The 23,620-nt window shown below is 44.4% G+C and overlaps 1 protein-coding gene and 1 non-coding gene across 6 annotated transcripts; one reads left to right on the top strand and one right to left on the bottom strand.

The window, feature by feature from the left end:
* Nucleotides 1-1,926: 1,926 nt before the first annotated feature.
* On the bottom strand, nucleotides 1,927-17,710 carry POLDIP3 (DNA polymerase delta interacting protein 3). Of its 5 annotated transcripts, none has more exons than XM_026069103.1 (9): nucleotides 17,589-17,710; nucleotides 13,643-14,039; nucleotides 11,065-11,139; nucleotides 9,061-9,156; nucleotides 7,034-7,216; nucleotides 6,029-6,109; nucleotides 5,271-5,400; nucleotides 4,289-4,355; nucleotides 1,927-3,927 (listed from the first exon to the last, which is right to left on the bottom strand). In XM_026069103.1, the coding sequence occupies exons 1-9, from the start codon at nucleotides 17,693-17,695 to the stop codon at nucleotides 3,753-3,755; spliced, it is 1,311 nt and encodes a 436-aa protein (XP_025924888.1). In that variant the 5' UTR covers nucleotides 17,696-17,710; the 3' UTR covers nucleotides 1,927-3,752. The 5 variants fall into 5 exon arrangements, with proteins under 5 accessions (XP_025924888.1, XP_025924886.1, XP_025924889.1 ...); XM_026069101.1 differs by having other exon boundaries at nucleotides 11,065-11,142; nucleotides 17,589-17,709; XM_026069104.1 differs by having other exon boundaries at nucleotides 6,029-6,106; nucleotides 17,589-17,709.
* Nucleotides 17,711-18,054: 344 nt separating this feature from the next.
* Nucleotides 18,055-18,203, top strand: LOC112967727. Its single transcript, XR_003254087.1, has one exon. It is a non-coding gene; the product is annotated as a U12 minor spliceosomal RNA (small nuclear RNA).
* Nucleotides 18,204-23,620: the final 5,417 nt, after the last annotated feature.

Here is a 23,620-nt window from a genome sequence, read left to right as displayed (position 1 = left end):
CAGGGCAGATGGAAGCGGTGGTGGCTTACAGGAGATGGAGCCCGTTGGCTGAACTCCCTTGTGTTTGCAAAGACACCCCCAACTGTCTGGGCAAGTGCCATAGCCTTAGAAAGAAAATCTGCCACATAAGCACACAAGGCAGTGTGACAAGCAGATCACTTAACTTCTCCATAACGCACATGCTATGGCCCCAACAACCTCTCAGTACACTGTAAGCCAAATCACAAGCAACTCCTCCACACCTTGGAGAGGAGTCTTTTAAAGGGAAGACTGTTTTAAGGTAAGTCGAAAACTGATTTGCTAAGGAAGACATCATTACGGCCATAACAGGTACAAGGAGGCTTTAGGCAAAGCAAGCAAGGCGGATGTTCAGGGAGGCTATGTTGTCCAGTGATTTGCTGGTAGAGATGTATTTCTACATTCACAAGTTCCTCTGGAAATTCTTGGCTAAGGAACATGGAAATATAGTCTGTTATGGCAAGTGCCACCTGGTAAGGCCTCTGCAGGACAGTATGTTCTGTAAGGAAGCTTATTACATACAATCATTTAGTTGAATTAGAGTTCTGAAAGTGAAGACCTTAACAGTGGGAACGCAGTGTAAAAAGGCAGCAAGTTTGCTTAATTCTAGACAGGCAAATAAAAGAAGAAATGTTTAAGATGTGTAAAAACATTCAAAGACAACTATAAGAGTAACTTGTTCCTAAAGGCTCTTGTTAATCAGGGAAAGCAACAGAGACCTCTACAGAGAAAGCTGTATTTATGACTGAATAGAACAAAAAGGATCACTCCAAAAATAAAGGAAGATATTGAAGCAAGACATATGTACAAGGTGAACAAAAAGTTAGTGAAAGTGAGTAAGAAATGATATGGAGAGCTGACTCACAGAATAGATATCTAAGTTAAGGAACATGATCAGAAGGAATGGTATATGCAAAATCTGTAAATGTATACCAGGCAAACTTGCAAATTGTGGCATCACATTAGAAATCATTAAGTTTTTGAAAAAGCAAAGAGAAAAGAGAAACACTATTACAAATTACTTACCACCTGTTCTGGACAACCAAATTGAATAGTCCTGGCAATCAGTGTGTTTTGTATGCAAATTTATGATCTCAAACCACTCCCCAAAATTAAAAAAAAAGGGGGGGGGCCCCCAAAGATAACCATGCTGAATCAAGGCAAATGTGCACAGATGTTAGGTCAGAAGGTGGTAGGTGAGCTCAGTGAAATGCAAACAAGACTAGCATGAATATTCCAGGCCAGTGAGAAAAAACTTCAGAACTGCAAGGTGAATTGCTTGAAAAAAGTCTGTGAATTACTGAAACGTTACTCTTCTTTCAGTGCCCACTGAAACAATGAATTATACTAGGAAGAACTAGCTAAGTAAACTTTATCTAAGAGACCTAACCAACGTTAGACTGCAGGACAAATTGTAGAGTGGTATTTAGACAATCATCATTGACTTCAATGATAGATTTAAAAAAAAAAAAAATTACTACACAGATCACAGCAGTACACAGAACAGAGCAGTAGTTCTTCCAAGGAAGTACGTTAATGTCCTTGTAACTTATCACAGATCACCTAAACACAATGCCCAACTTAACAGCAAATTACAGTTCTTTCTATTTGGTTTTTGGAATGGACATGAATGTACTAAGAAAAGAGTATGATCAAATCATTCTTTCAGAAGAGAAAAGATATGTAGCCACAATACATGTCTTCACATTTTCATACTTTATGTAGTTGCTAAAGTATCCTAATTCCTCTAAACAGATACCTTAATTTCACAGCTCCACTCTTTTTTCCTGAGTTATTTTTTAAACCCACTAGGCTGTCTGTAACAAGGGCCACTGTTTTCCTTTTTTGTGACACCAATGGAATTGAAACTAGCTGTAGACACAAATTGCTCCCACTTTAACAGCAACACTCTGTATAACAAACGTTTATTCAGAAACAGATAATACATTTTCTCCAACCCCTAACATTTCCTCCCCCTCCCCTGACTCTTATTAAAACACAGGTGTTTGATGGGCAGTCTAAAAAAGGGGAACAATAGCTGTCATAAGTCTCCTCCCCTACAAACACCTGCTGTTCACAAGAAGCACCCTACCAATAATGATGTGGTTGGTTTCCAAACCAAAGAGTACTCCAGGAAAAAACAAGTCCTGCCAAGTCCTCATTATTTCCATGGCTAAAAGGGATACAGTGAAATAGACCAATGGTTTGCACCCAACAGATAGAGCAAAGAGTTTGTACAGAACAAGAAAGCAAAAGAAACATAGGGTTGACCAAGAAATGGAGTCTGGACCTACAATGGTTACAGCAAGTTCACTAAAGAAGTTCAGCAGTGCTGAACAGAATGGTTAGGTTACTCTCCTAGCTAGAAGGATCAAGTTCAAACCCCAACCAGATTCTGGAAGTGGCTCTTACCTTTCCTCTCTTCTTATAATACAATTTGAACTAATACAAACAAATGCAGCTACTGGGACTTCAAATATCCATTGCAATAATGGTGTACTAACAAAGGAAGTACTGGAAGTGCCACCTAATGGCCAGTGGCTGGTCGCAGATGCTCACTCTCTGAAGGTAAATCCTTCTTGCTGCTCTGCATGGCACTTGCCAGTATCTAAACTCTCCAATGAATTCCCTAGAGTGTTAACTGTTTCCCCCCACCACCCCAAACCTCTCCCCGCAGCCATGAAGTGATCACCCTCCAAGCCCATATATGGGAGCAGCAGGCCTGCACAGCAGCCAAACATTACCCAAATTAAATCTCTCAAGTGATTTCTCAGGGGTAGAAGACTGCTTCTGATGTGTTAGTGCCTGAAAGAGGCCCCAGCTCCTTCCTTTCGTAACAGGAGACTGGGTAAGTTAGAAGTTAAGAAAGCACTTCATGTCCCTGTCCAGATACCAGGAGAATGCAATACTAACAGGAGTGAAACACTTGGATTTTCTCTAGCTCTAAACACAATCCTGGTTCTTATTTTTAAGTCCATAGAAAGGGAGGAGAGAGCAACTCATCCTGACCCTACAGGGCAAATATATTCATTGTAGAAATGCCAGAGCCTTTTTCTCCACCTCTGTGCCTTACCAGAGTTGAAACATCCCTCCCATAGCACGATGGGTGCTACTCTTGTACATGTCCTTTCTCCCTGATGCCTCCATTGGCTGGCATACACACTGGGGAGCTCAGTTTTTCTTACATCTTCTCAGTGTCACAGCTTTTGAGGAGAAAGATATCCAACCGCCAGGCTGAAGTAGTATGCTACTGAATGCATGAGTCAAAGATGCAAGATGGTGCTTACTGTATGGAGCCACACCTTTGTACTTGATGCAGCAATTTTAGAAACCATATGTTGTCTTGCCTGCTGATAATCAAGGGGATGCACCTTTTAGTTTAAAGGTAGGTCAGAAGAGAAAAGGAGATTACCACTCCTTCCCTTAGAGTCTATGTGCACTTTTAATGGCCACTAGGGGCTTTGGAGTAAAGGAGGGAATTACATCATATATGCTTGGTAATATATTACTGGCAGAAGGGGGAGGTTATTCTCTTGGAAAAAAAAAAATTGTGGAAGAAAACTCCAACTATGGAAACAGAAAATACACACACAAGAGGAAACACTATTGTACAGTAAGGTAGCGATCATAGAAAACAAAAACTTCCAGGCAGGCAAATGCAAATAACATCTGCACTCCTGCACTTTTCTCATTCTCCAACTTGAGTTTTCCAGTCCACTACTTGCTCTCCCTTCTCAGAGTTTGATTTTGAATTCTGTGGGCTGCACAGAGGCAGAGACCCCTGAGGATTTGAAGAGTGCCTTCAAGATGGTGTCAGGGTCTACCTCAGCAGGGGGATTTGAGGAGGCGCTTGCACTTGACCGGCGTGGTTCTCCCTCCTTCTTCACTGAAGGAGTATCACTCAATCGGCTGGAAGATTAAAAGAAACAAAACAAAAACAAGTAGTACTAAACCTCACATTTTCAAACAAATTTTACACAATGTCTGCACTGTTTTCAATATCTTCTCTTGTCAATCTTGAACACAGTTTAAGATGTGCTTTCAGACAAGAAAACTCCCTGATCTCAGACTCATTTTGAATCCACAGGGCTGGGAACACTATGGAAGCACACTATTTTGAATTCAGCTCAACACAGAGAGCTTCCAGAAAGCAAGAGAAAGGATATTCATGGGAAAACAATTTACCAACATGTTTTCCTCCTTTCCCATAGGTTCTCCTCAAAACAGAACCTGCAAACACTTTTGGTTCTTCCCCTCATGGGGCACTTACAGCAATATAGGCTGGTCTGAGGTGATGACATTCCCATTCATGTGAAGATTGCATTTCATCGGTTGACCTAAACAAAGTAATTAAAAAAAAAAACCTCTATCTCAGAATTCCAGTAAGGCAAGACCCTCAAAACACCACACAACAGTGCAAGCAGTAGTAGAGCTCCACATGATGGGGAAGCCACGAGAAGGAGCAGCTGATACATCTTTTGTTGCAAGATCATAGCACTTCCAAGCAACTGAAGTGTGACTGAAACAGTCAGTAGGAGTATGAAATTCGAAATTCAATTTAGGTAGACAACCCTTAGCAAAGGCATAGAGATTCTCCCATTCTGAGCTGTTTGCTCCTCATCTGACATTAGCAGTGTCACTCATCCAGGGAAAGAAACATCTATTTTCAGCTAGAGAGCTTACACTTGTTAAAATTGCATTGGGCTTCACACAAGGGTAAGAAGATAAGCTAGAAATCAGCAGCTAATTTCAGCCTATAACAGGCAGATAGATCCTGATCAAAAACTGCATTGTTCAAAGTCTGTAAAGAAGCTGATACTGTTGTACAGGTCTGATTCAGAATGTCTTTGTCAAGCCCCAAGACCTCTGCAAATACTAGTTTTACTTATGCTGTGCAAACAGCTACTCTGTAAGCATTTAATGCCTTCCTAAGGACTATCTGGCTTTGGCTTCTTGGTTAGAGACAACAGAAAATTCATCTGGAAGTTAGATCAGAGGAATTAGTGGAAGTCTGCTTCTACCTTTGAGGTCTCTCTTCCTGGGAAAACATATTTCTGAATACCACTTAAATGAACTATGCCTATATCCAACAAGTTACACAAAAGCCTGTAACATTGTCCAGCTCTTAAAGCAGCTTTCTGGCATTTATTCTTTTGGTAACATATAAGCATCTGAGATGCTTTTAAACTCTCTGCTGAGGTGAAAAACTGTTGATTCATCTATCCTAAATGCAACTCCGGCCTCAAACTTACCATCTAAGCATCTGTTGTTGTATTTCTTATATGCTGTGATAGCATCTTCTTTCTTCACAAAGACTACCTCAGCCACTCCTGGGTGCACCAGCCGGGCTCGCTTCAGAGCGCCACACACACAGAATAACTCCTGAGGGCAGACAGCAAGTCATGACTGTGATCACATCAGAGTTATCACTTGAACCAGACAGACACACTGAGTGGGAAAGGCTTAGTTTCCTAATTACATCACCCCATCTGCTTAGAAAACACATGCCAGAATCTGGCAGTAGCCATTTATCTTAATGTGTTTGCTATGGTACAAACAAGTACTTGGTACTAGTAATACAGGTGGCACAAAACTCCGTACTGTCAACAACTCAAGCAGAAGAGTTCAAGGTTAATGCTCTATACAGTTATGCATGAAGACCAGCTTCGTTCTCAGTCTGCCTAGATAATTTGGATGGGGCATAAGTTAGAGAACACCAAGCATCATTTGGCATGAACTCTTCTAAGTGATGTCTGGTATCTCAGCACAGCCTAGAAATGGGATTTTGTCCAGTGTTTTTGAGCCCACAATTTAAAAAAAAAAAAAAAAAAAAAAAACAAGACCCAAAACAAAAATCTAGGAAAATTCTCGGAATCCTCCCAAGGAAAGCAAACCCACACCATACCCCGAGGAAAGCAAACCCACACCATAGAAAAGTGAATTATCAAAAGAAGCAGGATGCGGGATGGAAGCTTCAATCACCCAGAGTTCAGCAGTAAGCAACACTCACAACAATGTCTTCCTCTGTGACTCGAGGATGCAGATTGTTTACGGTCATCTTTGTGCCTTCCAAAGGACTGAACACCAGCTGCTGACACAAACAAATGTATTACGTGCAGAAAGTCAGAAACACAGCAGGCAAGACAGCATAGCAGAGAAAGCATGAAAAAAAAAAGACTAAAGGGACACCTGGGAAAGTCTGTACACACACATGAAGGGAAAATAAAACTAGTAATAGGGAGTATCAATGTTCGCAAAAGCCCATCTCATCTGAGGTGAAAAGGAGCCCATTTTTCATGCTAATTTCTCTCTGAAGTAACTCTCCTCTTCCATTCCCAGATACAACACTAACTTAATCTGCATACATATGCAACGTTCACCTAGCCATGCCTACACTGCCTTTCATGAGCAGGTCTGGGCTGCATTCAGGACCAGCCAGCAAACCCCATGGTTCCAGCCCCTCTAGAACCAGTCAACTCAATATGCCTGGGAGCGTCTGGTGGCTTACTGTACCCAGCACTGGGCAGTTTGGCAAAGCAGTTCCAGGCAGGTTGTTTACAAATTGCCCTGTGTGGACACCAGGTAGCCAAATTTGGGAGCATCCTGCTATTCTTCCTAACAGCAGGGGACAGAAAACAACACAACTAGTAGTATTAAAACACTACTCTTAGCAACATACAAGCCACCAAGTGCTGTCCAAGTAACAGCTGCCACCTCCCTATAACACAGATTCCTCCAGGACCATGTGCTCCAGTTTTGGAAAGGAAAAACAGAGAAGCAAAATGGAGAGTCTGGGAATTCCCAGCCTCTCAAAAAACATTAGAGAAGAGGATGTTCATACGGGTTTCAAGTTCTTGGGACATGGGCTGCAGTTATCAGAATAAGCTTGACAGAGGTCCAGAGACAGTGGTAGGAGGCAGACAGAAATAACTTGCTCACATAACCAATCAACAGCAGTTTTGCACATCTCTGCAGAGATTTCTCTAATGAGCATGTCCCATTTCCCTAGACTCACCTCAACAGGTGCTGGCTCTTTTGGAGGCTCCTCCTTTGTCACCAAGGTCCGGGACATGTTTGTCAAGGCCTTTGTCCGCATTGGGGAGGGAGGTGCAGGAGGAGCTGTGTAAGTGTCATTCTGGACCACTTTAGTCAGGGGAACAGTCTTGGACAAAGAGAATTTATTGCCACTCAGCCCAGTCTACAGGAAGAGAGAAGAAAGCATCCCTGAGAGATGCAGCCTACAAAAGTAGGTCCTCTTTTCTAAGCACCAACAGCAGGAGAGCATTACTGGCATGTATTAAGAACTTTCATGTCCTTCCCAGTGTCAAAACCACTACAGTGCTGGAGACATTCAGCTTTGAGACAAAAATCAGCTGAAGCTTCTGGGCATATGTTTACCCAAAAAGACGCCAAAAGTGCTTTTTACAAGCACCTTTAATTTTCATACTCCTCTTAAACCCTACCAGTGCAATTTGAAAAGCACCCTCTATCTGAAAATTCAAGTACTATACAAAGTATACACAAAGATAACTCATTTACAGCAAAATTGAGCTGTCTTAGTATTTCTGAAGAATGCCTGTTCACACTACACTAGCACACAAGACATGAAGAGTAACTTTTCTAGTTGAAGCTACCTGGGGAATTTAAAGCCAAAAGAATAAAAGTTCTTGATATCTGCTGTGAACACAGGAGACAAACATTTACTCCTGCAAAGAAATAAGGCCATTTTTAAGGATAACAAATGGCCAGGGGCTCTATTTGCCTGAATACCAACATACGAAAAAACATGGGATACTCATTGCACTAGACTGCCTGTGTGATGAAAAAGACACATTAAATTGATTGCCTAGAATCACAGAATAATTTAGGGTGAACCCATGTCCAACTCCCTGCCTGAAGCAGGGTTAGCTTGAAAGACATCAAGCTGACTCTGACAGGGCCTCGTTCAGTCCAACTCTGAATATCTCTGAGAACAGAGACTCCACAGCCTCTCTGGGCCCCTGTGTCAGAGTCTGACCACTACCTAAGAATCTTCCCACCCCTTACATCTAAATACAATTTCTTTTGCTGCAACATGCGAGCTGGCTCTTGTTCTTTCCCTGTTCACCTCTGGAAAGTGTTTTTTGTCTTTTCTATAACCACCTTTTAGGCAGCAAAAGACAGGAGTCAGATCTTGCTACAGCCTTCTCTTCTCTGGCCTGAACAAACCCCGCTCTTGGTCTCCTCTTGTACATCGTATGCTGCAGCCCCCTAACCACCCTAGCAGCCCTTTGCCAGACTCGCTCTGGTTTGTCAATGTCTGTCTTGTACTGTGGAACCCCAAACTGGGCACAGTACTCCAAGTGCAGTCTCACAGATGCCAGATAAAGGGGAATAATTATCTCCCTTGACTTGGTGGCTACGCTCTTACTAATATAGCCCAATATGCAGTTAGCTTTCCTTGCTGCAAGGATGCACTGCTGATTCATTACTATATGTCATCCAGCAGGTCCTTTTCTGCAAGACTGCTTTCTAGCCAGTCAGTCCTCAGCTTATGTTGCAGAGGATTATCCCATTCCAAGTGCAGGACCTCGCATTTGTCTGTGTTGAACTTCCATCTTCTCCAGAGTATCAGTACTCCCCAACAAGCTGCCAACTAAGATTTTGCATGGCAAGAGATTTCCTGCTTTGATGTCCAGTCTCTAGGAGCAGCAGAAAGCTTCCCTTGCTTGCCTGCTCAAACAATAACGAGATAGATTCAAAGAACTTTCCCAAAAAGGAGAAAAAAGTCAAGAGCTAACATGCAGTAGCCTGCCAGCAAAGGAGAAAAGCACACATTCTGGCTGCAAAGGCCTACAAAGCCACAGTTAGCCTACAAGGGACTCTGTCCCCAAATAATGCTAGAAGCATTGACACAAAGGGAAGGATGGGGTAGAGAACAAACATTCCAGGGGAAATCATCGTTTACACACTTTAAAAGAACATAAGCCCTTTAAAGCCGCAGCCTGTGCATCCACCCAATGCGAGCATGGCGAGGTGGGGGCTGTTCAGATAATCCCTTACCGCGTTGTGCAGGAAACTGTTTGTGGTGGTGATTTTCATCTGTTTGCTAGGAAGGGGGGAGAGACTTTCATCATCATCTTCCATGTCGTATAGACCCTAAAGAAAGGCAAGGTAATGATTTACAAGCAGATATATTTAATATAGGCATCATTCCCAAAATAAGTCATCCTCCCCTGCCTTTAGCCTTCTTCGAAACACATGCAGTAACATTAGGTAATGAACATTACTACTTTGGACTTCTGGCCTCACAGCTTGGTGACAGACAGCTGAATGTAGGCAAGGCCATTTCAAAATGTCAGTGTAAGAACTCTCAAACTTCTTTTCCAGAAACGTCAGAGCAAAACTATTTCCCTAGATGTATGAAACCCCATATAGGTTTCTCTTTAAACTCTGGATCACATCAGGACTCATGAGACCACATTAATGCAATAAAGCCTCAAAGCCTTCCTTTTTAGCACCCTGCTAGCTTTAAAGTTTAAGCCTATGCATTTGATTTTCTTTAGTAAGCAGATGGCTGCCAAATACATCTGAACCCAACGTTCCTTTTGAATAGCCTGCTTTCTTCAGCATAGCACAGCACATGTCCGTCTGGCACTAGAAAACACTGCACTAGGAGGTTTGCTGAATAATTCATTTCCCAGTTCCACTTAAATGCTCATAGCCTTGCCTCAAAATACTGAGGTTAACTCCTACACAAACATTTTTTCATAGACTGTAAGTGATAATGTTTCTTAGAAAAAGCCTATACGCATATGGTACTGCCCAGAACATAAGAAGTCACAACTCAGTTTCCCATTAATTCAACAGGAAGATAAAGAAAGATTCAGAAAATGGAGGGATTAGCAATGACAGCTTGAAAAATAAGTAGGTTTTCATGGTCAGCAAGATTCTGGCTTACAAACAGGAAGGTTGTTCCAAGCACGAAGATGTTAAAGGAAAAAAGCATCAGGAACGATAGGCACAGAGGAGAACTCTGTAGAAAAAAAGAATTGTGAAAAATACCAGCCATCAAGACAAGGGACTTAAGTTTGAGACAAAGAAAAAGTGAAAGGGATCCAAGTCTTATAACAATGAGGTCAGAACATGATGCTTCCTTAAGTGACAGCATCATGGATAAATGAGGGTGGCAGGTGAATGCAGAGGTAAAGCACTCAAGAAGCTAAAGTTACTGTAATCAAGGCAAAAGATAAACAAGACAATATTGTGGATGTCAGTTTTCCAATATTTCATATTATATTTTAACATGCATATACACACATATATACATGTATGTACGTATAAAGCACCCCCACATATTTTATATTTTGTATATTTCTTCTCTGAAAGAACCCAAGGTGGTAAGATAACTGAATGCTTGACTGGGCAATGGCTTTTAAAGTCAATCCAGAAGAGATGGCAAAAACTCAAGGGTTTTCCTCATACCTTCACAGAAAATCTGTTTGATAAAGGATATGGCAATTTTGATGCAACATCAAAACACCAGTTATCAGTCAACACGAGGTTTCCAGGGGGGACACAAAGCTGGGTTTCATGGGAACGTAATAACCTCTCCTACCTCACCATAGCACATTTGACAATGGGGAATCATATCCAGTCTCTGAGGAGGCAGGCAGGATGTTGAATCAAAAAGACCAACAACTCGATCTAACGTAGTATCACCAAAGAATTTATAGAAAGAGCTTAGAGCAAAAGGTTGCAGCTGCTAGAAAGAATAGTTAACTCATACAGACAAAAACTGGAAATACCTACTTTGTGTTCATACAACACATAAGGAGTCAAGTTCAGTTAGGCTAAAGGAAAACCTCAACAACCATGAAAGTATCTTCTACGTATGAATAGAGTGCCAAGTTGGTAGAGAACTTCCAAATTCTTTCTTCTTTCCTACTTTAACTTCCTTTTGCACCTGCCAATGTTTGTGGACACCGCATGTCCTTGTGCCATACTCTCCCTACCCCCAAAAAGAGCAGAGTGGGTAACAGCGGTCCTATTGCTAATGGCACACACCTGCTTGTGTGTATGGTTGTTCACCACATTGATCCTCATTCCTGCTGGATGAGAGTGTCCAGGAACTGGAGCTTTCTGCTGCAGTTAGAGGGAAAGAACCAAAGCATTAAACACTACAATCCACCAGCTCCCCATTTCAGAAGATAGGAGCTCTTATTTCCTACCCTGAGACCACTTAAGTGAAACTCACTCTCCCGCTCTTGAAATGTTATAACACAATATGCTAACATCTGTGTTTCCTGTAATATGTTCGGTATGAGATACCTGCACTTAATCAAAGAAATTAAAACTTAAGGCCAAGCAGTGAAATTCAGATTCAATCTACTTGAGTTTTAGTCCAAGATTAGTTGAAAGTGGACTTAATTCTGGCCCTGCCAGCACTGATTAGATTTACATTTCTACAAATATGAAACTGTCAATGGTATAAATCAATAAGCAAGCTTCTCATCTCTCATGCTACAGGGAACCAGAGAAGATATCTACTTCCATCAAACTCAACAAGTAGGACACAATGCAATTTATTTGTACAGTTCCATTTTAAAGGAAAAACATACACTGTCCCTTCACCCTAGACCTGGGATAAGCTGTACTAGGATTAAATGGTGCATGGGGTAGTGCAACTGGCCCTCCTCTCTGGTTTATTATCCTGTGAAACAAGGAAACAACAGCAGAAGTCAAGGAATGCAGTTTCACTAATCAGCAACCAAAATCAACCATTCAGCAACTCCTTCAAAAACATCCTTTTGGTTTTTGAAAAAGCTAGAAGTTGCCCATCACAAAAATGATTGTGTCTTCTTACAAAAATACTCCATACAGTCAGAACTTCAGGTTTGTGTTTTCTCTACAAGACCATTACTTACACCATAGCACCTTCATGCTTCAAATTGCTAATAAATTCAGGAACAATAATGCCTGTCCTACTGAAACACCAGCAGAGCTATAGAATTTCTTTGGGTCTCAAAGACATTTTTCCTTCCTTTGTAAGATATAAGACCACAGTCCAGGGCATTAGAGCTCTGTGCTGTATCTTGGATCAAGATACTTTAGTTTGATTCTGCTCCCATATTTGGGAGCAGAGAGGAAGAAATAAATTGAAGGAGGGCCATGAGAAGTTTGGAATTTCAGTAAAAATCTTGAAAAAAATCACAGCTGTGCCCACAGTTTCAGTCACACTATAGTGATATAATATAATCATTCTGTATTTTTTATTGCAATATGTTGTCTACCAATGAGAAAGTACTGTAGGTCAAATTAAGTCTTACCAAAAAAACCCCAAACCAAAACAAAAAAAACAGGTCAGAGCAAACTGCTGCTGGATCAAGTCTCCAGAAACTATTTTAACTCCTAGAAACTGTGTAGCAAATATTCAACTCCTAATGGCTGATGTCACTTTGATTTGGCTGTGAAGGACAGTATGAGTATTAATTACCCTACTAATTAGAGACTACTGAACAGACCGCTCCATTGCTCTGTGATTTGCCCTTCTAACTGTCACAAGAGAGTCAGATTCCCTTTCTTAGGCCATTCTTTCACATCCAACCTAGCAGAAGACCTGAAGAGGTAATAGGCTATATCCTAGGCTAATTTAAGGAAGAAACATGCTTGATGCTCTTGAGCAAAACAACTGAGTAGAAAGACTGACCTAGATTTTCAAACTGATGAGGACCAGAGATTTTTCTGGGTATGTAGAAACACATTGTTAAACCTCAGGAAGAGGGAAATGAAAGAGGTAGGTTAGGAACTACAGTTACATGCTTGTCACATACTTAAAGTGAGGAACAAAGCCACTCCTCAAAAAACAATCCCGACAGTCTGGCAACTTCTCTTCTAGCTCTACCCTCTGTACCACACACACACAAGCAGTTGCCACTCAAAGTTAGCTAAGAATCAAGTTACTGCGCACACAACAAAATGAAATTTGAAAACTGGTGAAGAAAATCAGCAGGTTAGGATGATCAACTGATGATACTGAAACTAGAATAAAGCTTGAGCCTCAGCAGGAATGGGTCAAATAATCAGGCAATTCCCTGGAAAGGGGGGAGGGTAGAAATGTAGAAAAAGGCAGATCAAGTTTTATAGGAAGATGAAAAAAGTTTTAGGTCTGCTACAAGATACCAATAACTGCATATTATAATTTGGATATAAACAGTTATCTAGACAGGACAATCCACAACACACTCTTGCAATGAGCAGTGGTATAAGAATGACAAAAAAACCAAACCAACAAAAGTTTCCTTGGATTTTGGGGGGGGGGGGCGCCCCGCAGGCAGAGAGAGACTATTTAACACTTCCAGATAATTACTTTAGCATTGAGAAGATTATGTTGCTTTAGTCATTTATCAGGCCCAAAGTTCTTTTCTTTAAAAGAAAGCTTGGATTCTACAAAAGCCCCAAACTCCAAATAGCTGAAGGACACTGAAAAACCAAAAAGACTCTAAATCTTGCCCTACAAACTGGGATCAACTGCATCTCCATGGCTTCTATTGCAATCTTGTGACACATTCATGGCAAGTATTATCATTTCCACTGGATTGCAGTAGAATAACTAAGGGGCTTAGAGGTGGCTTGCTTGACCTACCTGGATAGTTTTGGTGATTTTCATGGCTGGATTTACTGTCCCCATAGCTGGGCTGATAGCAGCAGTAGTAGCAGGAGTGCTCCTTTTCAAGCTGATCTTCTCTCTGGCATCCACCACTTTGGTCACCTTTTCAGCAGCAACGCTTTGCTGCTTACGGGAATTCAGCATCTCTCGAGCATCCTGTACTTTCCCTTTGATTTTGAACCGAGCGTCCTTTTGAACCAGTTTTTCACGGGCATCTTTAACTCCCAGTTTGTGTCGGGCATCAGTGAGGCCAATCTTCTGTCGGGCATCAAATGTCCGCTGGAAGCTGACAGCTGGTGAGGATCTACTGAGAAGATTTTGCTGGATCCCAGTGCGAGATCTTACACCTCCAAACACTGGCCTTGTGTTAAGCCTAGAAAGAGAGTTTCAGACATTGTAAGATGTGATTTACTATCGGTAAAAGTATTTGCGGTACTGCAAACAAAAGGTCACTATTACTACACAGAACCCTACCCAGGTTAGATGCCCAAATAGAACAGTAGAGAACATAAGCTGTTTTAACATTAGCTATTTATTTACAAAGTAAAGTATAAAGAACCAATTTTTAAAATCGGTCCTTAAGCTCACATTTACAAACCTAAGTAACAGGCTTGACTTTAACTGTGCTAAATTCATACTACACCCATATGAAATTTAACAAAAACTTAGGTACTTCAGGGAACCCTCTGAAGACAAAGAAGAACAGAAACAGATACTCCAGCTTAAGGACTGAGCAGGTCCTCTAAAACATCTTTTGTAATACAGTATGTCCTGGTACAAAGAAAACCTGGAACTACATGCAACTTCAAGAATTCTGGACAGCAAGTTCAGATTTTTGGAAGTGCAGAGGCTTTGATTTTAGGTTGTGCAAGTACCAGTACAAATCTCAGCCGAAGGCTGAGACTGCCAGCAAGGATTTGCTAGTCAAATCACTTGCTAACATCACTGCCTCTTATCTAATCTACTAACAGCAATGCTGCACTCATTGGCTTATATTTTGAAGCACATCACCATCGCAATACTCAGTACGGAAGGATAACAGTCAGTCTCAGACAGAGAACAGCATTTGTAGCTGGGGTTGGCAGGGAGTTCTAGAGAGAATCTGCTCCAACCACCCTACTCAAACAGGTTGTCCAGGACCATGTTCAGCTGGGTTTTGAATCTCTCCAAGGATGGAGAGTCCGCAACCTCTCTGGGCAACCTGTTCCACTGTTCATCCAGTGAAGAAGTGTTTTCTTACATTCAGATGGAAATATTACTAAGAAGCAGCCCATTCTGTACTGAAAACAGCTTCTCATTACAGATTGGATCTACTTTTTCAAAACTTCTCCTAAAAGGAATAAGCTTGTCTGAATTTTTAGTAGAATTCCTCTTTTAAATATATAATTTTTTAAGTTTCGGACTTTTTCATTGGGTTTCCTTTTTGTAAAAAGATAACAAAGTTGTAGGAGAAATTTTAGAGTTAACACACTGAAAAATATTCTCGCCATTGGCTTTTTTATTCATAAAAAGAGCTAGAGCACTACAGTGTTTATTTGCTTTAATAAAAGTATTGCACAGTATTATAAAATCTAAAATTCAATAAAATATCTAGGATTTGTTGTGATACTCAAAAGGCTAACATCATCACAGATTCAAACAACAATGCAAGTCAACTTCTTCATAGAGTTTTATACCAGTACTTCTTGATTTATCTAACACTACAATTTTAACTGCTACTTACAGTCATACATTTACAGTGAAGAGGTCTGTGGAAAAGAAGTAGAAAAGAGATGGAAAAGACTGAGCATCAGCCTCTGTGTCTGGATAAAGCAAGAATGAAAGACAACTGAAAAATTAGGCCTGGGGTCCCCTTTTGTTATCTAGTTAAGAATCCTATGGCAATGCTCTCTCATTCAAACAGAGCATACCAATTAAGAGATAAGAATATTAAGTCCATTTGTTAAAACATATCCAAAAGTATATGAAAGAGGAACAGTACCTGTAAAGCAATAGCCACAAAACAAAACTTCCCTTGTAATTTTAAAATCTATTAACCTAACAATGCTGCAAGCATTTGGTTAGAGTGCTACAGACAGATTGATGAGTGGTTCTTTCTAATCAGTATAAAAGAGAGGTCAAAGTAAAATCAGAAATATATGTAATCAGCACTTAAGCCAGACTTAGTTAGAATGGTAAGGATGCATATTGATGAAATCAGTTCGGAAACTGTACAGACGATTACACCTCCTCAGAAAATGAGTTTTATCTTAGTAAGCAGCTTTTTTTTTTTTTGCTTATCCTACCACAAACAACATGAACTGTTTAGGCATTATGTACCCATTTCATGCCACGATACCTGAAATACAAGGAAATCTCAAACACTGCAATTCCACAAAATTAAATTTAAATTACTCTAAGTTCTAACTAACTTATCCATGGCACATTATAATAGTTTGTGTGTTAGCACATTTTATAGCTGAAGATTTTTATTTTACCATTTTGCTTGGACTACTAAAGAGCATGTGTAAAATGATAAAAGTTTACTCAGCTTGTCCAACATTCACAAAGGCACGTTAGCTACCTCAGAAATCTTATAAAGTAAGCTAAAGATGACAAAAAAGAGAAATGCAAGGCACATTCTAATAGTGCTGCTGAGAGATTATTGTTTAGCAGATAAAAGCTGGAAGGATTCCTGGAAAAAATGAGAGTTAAGGAGGGATTTGAAAAAGGAGAGGAGGTGCTTGGCATATCAAGCAGTATAAGACTGTTCCAAACACGCAGCGTAACATGAATGAAAGCACAAAGCCAAGGCCTTGTCTAGACTAGGATTTAGAGGTGCGTTTGAATTTTTCAGTTAGTACCTGTTAGCAGAGAACGTTCAAAATACTACTGTAGACACGGAAGTGTATATATTCACAGTTAAAGCCCAAGACTCCTCAGTGACCACAGAGCACCAAACCAGAGGCAAACTTAGCTAACATGGAGTGGAGAGATCCGTGGACAGGACTTTGAGAAACATCAAGGGACTAAAGCAAAGGGGAGGATGAAAAGCTATCAAAGGAAAACCCAAACGAGAACCTACCAACAGCTGCACTAACGAATAAATGGCCCAGCCTGCACTGGAGGCATCTGCCGTGCAAAGCACGAGTCTAATCTTGTTGCTAACGTGTAACACACTCCACATCCACGCAAGCGCTTCAAACGGTCCGCCCGGGTATTGTTAACCGTGCTACAGAGGCCGTGATTTCCAAGGGCCAGGCATCAGTGCTGGTGAAGCCACCGCTGCCCGAAGCTCTGCCTGCGCAGATGCCGGTTGTCGCAGCTACCGTTAGGGCTCCCGGTGGCACACCCACACCTCCCACGGCCATACCGCAGTGCACCGCGCCGCTCCTCCACGCCTCCAGCCCGGGGGGTCCCCCGAGGGCCCTGCCCGGGCCCGCAGCCCAGCGGCTGCTTCTGCTGCGGGCCCAAGGCAGCCCGGCCGCCGAGGGGGCTCGAGGCGCTGCCCAGACGGCGCGGAGCCCCGGCTTCGGGGTGGGAGGGCACAACCAGGTTAACCGGCGGAGGGACCGGCTGTGCCAGGAGCCTCGCGAGCAATAAGAAGGCCCCGACCGGGGAAGGAGAGAGGCGACGAGCGGAGCCCCCAGTCCCAGAGCAACCCCGCGCCAGGGGCACCGCCAGGCACTGGGGGGACCGGGGGGGAGGGCGACCCCCGCTCCGTCCCCACCCCTGAGCGACGGCTCGCCCCACCAATCAGCGCCAAAAACGACGCCCCACGGGCCAACGCCTAAGCCAATGGGAAGGCGAGAGCACGGAAAGGGGCCGGGCCGCGCTGAGGCAGGCTGCGGCCCGAGGCCCCCGGAGCGGAGAGACTAAAAGGGAGGACGAAGGAGCCACCGGGGGAAGCCCGGCCTCAGGCGCTGCCCTCCCGGCCGCCTACCTCCCTTTCACAGTAACGCCGCGTTTCCGTATGAGCTCGTCCAGGGAGAGATCCGCCATCTTGTCGCGGGGCCCAGAGATAAGACGCAGCGAGCGAGACCCGGACATGACATCAAGCGACTTCCGCTCCTCGCCCCGCCTCCAGAAGTAAGCGCGCACCCCTCCCCCCCCGGGCTCCGCCCGAGTGCGCCTCAGGGGCGGGGGGGAGAAGGGCGCGCGCGAGCCCGGCGGTCCCAGAACCCCCAGCGCCGCCCCGGTCCCTCATTTACATACGGCTGCCCGCACGTCCCGTCCTGGTCCGGTCCGCCGCCGCATTTGCACAGCGCGGCGAGGGGTCGAAACAGGGCAGAAGAATGGGGACGGTGGAGACGCTGCTTGTACTGTGCAGGGCGGCGCAGCGCCATGCTCGCCCTGACCTCTAAAGCTAACGCGCAGGGCCCCCATGGCGGGGCCGAAAAAGGACGGTTATGCCTTAAACTTATGAGTAAGGAAAATAACGACTCGGGGTGACGCCCGGGTCCTCACTGCTAATGTGAGAGGAATTTTTGTGCGGGTACAGGTCGTCCTCGGGTGACCCGCTTACTTCGCGGGATGCCCGGGTGCCGTGATCTGCCCGACCCTCCCGTGCCGCCCGTCCCAAAGAGAGATCCGGGGGGGCTGACCCTGCTTGCTGCACACCCTTCCGCCCACGGCGCCGCCAGTAACGGTCTCCGCCGGACTGCGACGCGCCTTGGCGGGGCGGTGCCTTCCCCCGGCTCGGGGGCGGGGGAGCGAGGCGGGGTGGGTTTTGCGTCGCTCGGGGTTTCGCCCTTTTCCACCTTGAGCTGTGAGAGCCGTTGGTAAACTTCCCCAGTCAATCTTATAAAGAATAACTTGATGAAACTTCTTAAACAAAAACAAAAAAGCCCTGCCCTAGCTGGTTGATTTGCAATGCAAGTCTTTCCAAGCTGGCCTCAAGGATTTCACAATAGTTAGAGATACATTACCAAAACCACTGTAACGCCTCCCGTTTCTTTAGGAAACGATTTTTAAAATGTTTTTGTGGGAGGGGTTGCTCGATTTAAAAGCAGACTCCCTAAAAAAGGAATCTGTGGAAAAGAAAGGCCTTGTGCAGACGCAGGTGACGTGGACTTCCTGGTGCTAAGTGACTGCAGAGCTGTCCCCTGCAGCTCACCGGCCTTGGCAGCAGTGGCCCGTGGGGGAGACGGCTGCGGCTTTCCCCACAGGGCCCCGGTGCTGCTGGGCCTCCCTCAGAGCGACCTGCCCGGGCACAGCGCGGTGCTGTGACCCCGCAGCGTGGGGTTTCTTTCCTTCGTTAGAAGACAGGAGATCTCAGAAGCACAGATACCGCCGCATGGCAGCTCCCCGGCACGAAGGGGACCTCATTCCCTCCACACCTTCGTCATGTGCCTCCTGCTGTCTCCCCGCAGCACCGCCCCGAGTTGCGGTGGCCCTGGTATGCACCTGCTCCGGATCAAGGGTGGCACGTGACTGCATTGCTGTCAAACTAGCACACACAGTCGTGAGTTTATGCCCTCCTGCTTTTGCACTGGCTTTCTGCAGCAGTGGAGGGGCAGATACTTGATCAAACTAATGTGGTGGGGACAGATGGTGTGTGACCAGCCATACAGCCTGCTGATACAAAACTAATAGTCACCCTTTTTTGAGCAAATTTGACTGAACATAAGAGCAGTGGAGACTAAGGGTCCTTCTACCCAGTATTCAATTTCCAGGCTGCAGAGAGACGACAGCATCAGGAAGGTGGCTTCCTCAGTGTGAGGTTCACTCCGGTGTGCCGCCCCCTGCAGTTTCCCCAAACGTGAGAAACAACTGCATCATTTGTGGGAGAAGGGGGTGAAAATCCAAACTAACCAAACAGTAGCCATAAGGGCACGCACCAAGGAAGAGGAAGAAGAGGACAAGCCTATATGATACTTCCCAAGTGTGCTACCGGCTACTCATGCTATTCTGATGATTTCCCAAGCCTAATGTGCAGTATTTTAGTAACTCCTAATTGCAGGCCTGTACCAGATGCCTGTCCAGATTCCTCTTGAGCCCAGCAATATTTTTGCATCCACACTGTGCTTTGGCAAGGAGTGCGACAGGTCTGCTCCCTGCTGTGGGGAGAGCCACCTTCCCCTTGTTTTTTTAAATCTGGCTCCCACCAGCCTAGTTGTTGTAATTAAGGCAGGGAGTGCACATGTGGCCTCTGCGGTCTATGCCTTAAACTAATAAGCAGCATGACAGTGTTGCAGGTGATTCTTATTTTCTCACGAGTTTTGTCACACAGGCGCCAGACAGGTCCCCAGAACATAGAGGTACAGGAGTGTTCAAGCCTCTGCAGGGCTCCTACATCTACAGGAGTGCTGGCTCCTTCCTCCTCCTCCAAACCCATGGAGGGAGCAGGAGAGAGAAAGGGCTGTTCCCAATACTGGCTCACACTAATCCCATGCAGGACTTGGGACTGAACCTGGGACAGGGCTGCCTGGTTTCTCCTGCCTCCAGGGTGCTGGGAATGGATTAGTCCCCTGGATCACAGCTTAGGAGGGAAAATCCTTTAGCTCCACAAAAATTGAAGAAAAAAAAATATTGCCCTATTTGTTCAAATGCTGGGTCAGGTCCCAGCTTTCCAAAATGGCCCCATCCAGCCTGAGACATGAGACCACCTGCGTGCTCAGAGCTGGTGTGCAGGACTTGTCTGAGGGACGGTTTGGACATATTGGCTCAGCCCCATTGGCATTGCTCCATCTCCCTTACCTCTACAGGCACCTGCATTTCCCATGTTAAAGTCTCTGTGGGATGTTGGTTAGTGGGAATTAGCTTTGCTACTTCAGGAAGGGAGAGTTTAAACCCCAGGCTCTCCCATTCCCTAGGTTTTACCTTGGCTGTGGGACAAGGCAAGCTGCAGCTCAGCTTTCACAGGTCTCTCCCAGCTCCTCCCTTACGTGTTTGCTGAGGGAAGGGCGCAGGGTGCAGCTTCCCTTCTCATGGCTGAGAGAGGGAAGAAGGTGCAAGCAGCACCCGAGACCTCCCTGCACCCTGGGAGAGCTCACACTGCTTCCACCAGAGGATCGTTGTAAAAATGTAATTTTCAGGCCTGCCCTTGAGCCAGGGTCTGTTTTTGGAAAAGCAGACTCCTAGAAGGTGTCTACCTCAGCAGCAGGCGGCTGAGAGCCGGGGTACAGAAGTCAGAACAGATGAGACCATTTCCCCGTCTCACACCACGTTTCTTTTTCTAAACATTCGTTAGGAAATTATGTGAAGGGCGTCACAATACCTTGGGGCAGTACGTGGCACAGCATCTCAGTTATGTTATCTGCACTGAATCTTACAGCAGCACAGGAAGCAGCTAAAGGCACAGTGACATGGCCAGAGAAAATATCTGATAAATTGCCGGGGAACAAGAGCAAATAATTTCTTAGTCCAGATAAAGTGCCTTCATCCCAATGAGCGTAGTGTTAGAAGTGTTTCCTCACTTTTCAAAGGACAAACCCCCGGATGCCTGGTGTGGCAGAAGTCAAACAACCTTTCTAGCTGACACCAGTTAGGAGAGCTTCTAACTATCTAGGCTGTTAGAAACCTTAATTTTTCTCTATTAATTATAACAAAACTATTAACAATTTAATATGAAGGCAGTAAGTTCCCCCTTGATGGCAGTAATACCATCATCATAATTATTACCTTGACACAGAAACATTTTGTATGAAAATGATTAAATGATTTTGTAATTAAACTCAAGAGGGAATTAGCTGCTGTTGGGGTAATTTTTCTATGTCAGGTTTTTCACACTGAAGTAGGATCCTAATAATTACAATAACAATTCCCTGACCTATCACATATTCTTTTTGTATTTTTTTCAGATTTAAGCCATAGAGGCAATAACTTTTTGGAATATTGTATTAAAAATGTGCATTAACGTAGGTTTTGGTTGAGTTCTATTGCTTGTTCACATCTATAAACTGAGATTTTTTGTTATTGTATTAATTAAGATGCATGTTTCCCAGTGGGAAAATTTTTCATTTTTAAAAATAAGAACAGAAAAAAAAAGTGACTAAGTCTGGGGTTGTCTTGGAATAAAAAAAACATTCTAACGTTCTTCTAATTTCTTCGCTGGAGTACTTCTGTTATTTGTATTGGACGTAATACAGAATAGAACAGGATCTGCTTTGTTGCTGTTGCTTTTTTTTGGGTTAGAAATGGGATTTGCTGTTTAAAAGGCAGACTGTCAGATCCTGAGTGTGGATCCTGGGTTCTCTAAATGGGAGTTTTCTTGTCCTGCACCACTAGAGGAGGTACGTGCACGCTTCTTGCTAAATATTAGCTTTCAGGAGACCTCCCAGGCATCCAACAGCCCGTTGGGTTTATGTGTTTGTCCTGTGATCAAACACTGGCAGTGCCACTGCGAGTGTGCCACTCAAATGTTAGAAAAGAGACTCCAGCCTGGGATAAGGCATTACACTTTAGAGATCTACTTAATTTTAAGGCATTTTGTGATACAATGTTGAGCAAAGAACTTCATTTTTCCATGCCACCAGCACCTTCCCTGGCATCCCGTCCCCAGCAGCTGGCAGAGGCATGCAGGTGCCCCCCATACCCTGTGCCATGTCCCTGGGGACGCGAATCGGTAGGGAAAGCCACACAACTGCACCGTGTCATGGGGAACTCCCCGATGTCTGCGGGGAGGCTGGTGCTGGCAGCTGTGACTGGGGCCAGGCTTGTGTCCTCTGAGGGGAGGCACAGTGGTGGGGCTGGAGTTTCTGCTGCATCTTACAAAGTATTTGCTCTGCCCGCCTCCCAGCAAGTTTGTCTTACAAGACCCCCAGGTTTAACTATCACTAAATTAACTTTCTACACCAAAAAGCCCAAGACGCTAAGAGCACTACTAGCAGCACTGACCAGGGATTTCTAATGATCTGCTAGACGGGGTCCACTGGATGATCACAAAGCTGCCTTGCTCCTTCTTCCAAGAGCTGAGCCTCCTGGGTACCAGCCCCAGTGCTTTCTTGCCTTCTGCGCTTGCTGCCACCACCAAGCAGGTCCTCTGTCCCCTCACCCTGCTCTCTCTGCAGCTATCAGTGATGAGCTGCAGGGAGCAGCACCTGTCTTTGTGGTTCAAGGACTTTACATGGGTTAATCAGTGAACCTTAGTCTGACCCCAGATGCAAATGTCCCCAGCTGTGAAAAGTCCCCAGTGAGAAGATATTAATGTTTCATCCTTGGCTGTCCCTTCTTTCAAAAGTTTGGCTAAAGGAAAGCAAAAGAGCCAGTGTCAGCAGGCTTTGGGCAGAACAGGGTGCAGCAGTAAGAAATCAAAGATGGGCTCTATCAGAGGAGGAAATGCATGAGAGGCCTGTTAGACCATTACATACTACAACCCATGAACCTTCCTTCTTTGGGTGGGGACTGTTTTTGCCTGTTGCCGGGAAAGCCAGGGCAGGAGGGCTCGCTGGGAGCCACAAGCATCTCCTTTCACTTTCTCTCTCCAGACGCCTGAGCCCATGAACTGAGCCCTGTGCGGCTGTCAGACAGTAAGAGGCTGAGTGACAAGAGACAGATCCAAGGGTTCACTGTGCTCACAGTGTGCACTTCCTTTAGCCTGCCCTCACTGCTATTGTGTTGAGTGCATGAGGCATTTCTGCTTTAACCAGTGAGTCGCATCAAGGTCCAGAACGTGAGAGAATCTGTGAGTGACATCCCAGGGCAGCTTTACCCCCATCTCACACACACCTGCAGGGCTGTCAGGCTGTCAGAAGTCAGTCCTTCAGTACTGAGAATAATGGAGGAGATACCCAGATGACTGGACATATGGAAAGGCATAGGTAAGGCAACTTATCTGACCTCGGCTCTCTTCTGCAGAGTTTATTGTGACCCTGCCCCTTGTGCTCCAGAAAGTCAAGCTGATTGCCAGTTGATTTTGATTTGAATGTGTTCAGCATGACAAGGCACTGCAGACATCTCTAATGCATGTGAATAGGAGCTGTGGCTCACTGACCAGGCTGTTCTCTCACCAAAGCTTCCCAAATGTGTGAAATA

This window comes from Apteryx rowi, unplaced genomic scaffold (genome assembly GCF_003343035.1).
Source record: "Apteryx rowi isolate R43461 unplaced genomic scaffold, aptRow1 scaffold_287, whole genome shotgun sequence".
NCBI classification, from domain to species: Eukaryota; Metazoa; Chordata; class Aves; order Apterygiformes; family Apterygidae; genus Apteryx; species Apteryx rowi.
Note: the sequence above shows the minus strand (reverse complement) of the source record. Positions and strands in the feature narration are given on the sequence as shown.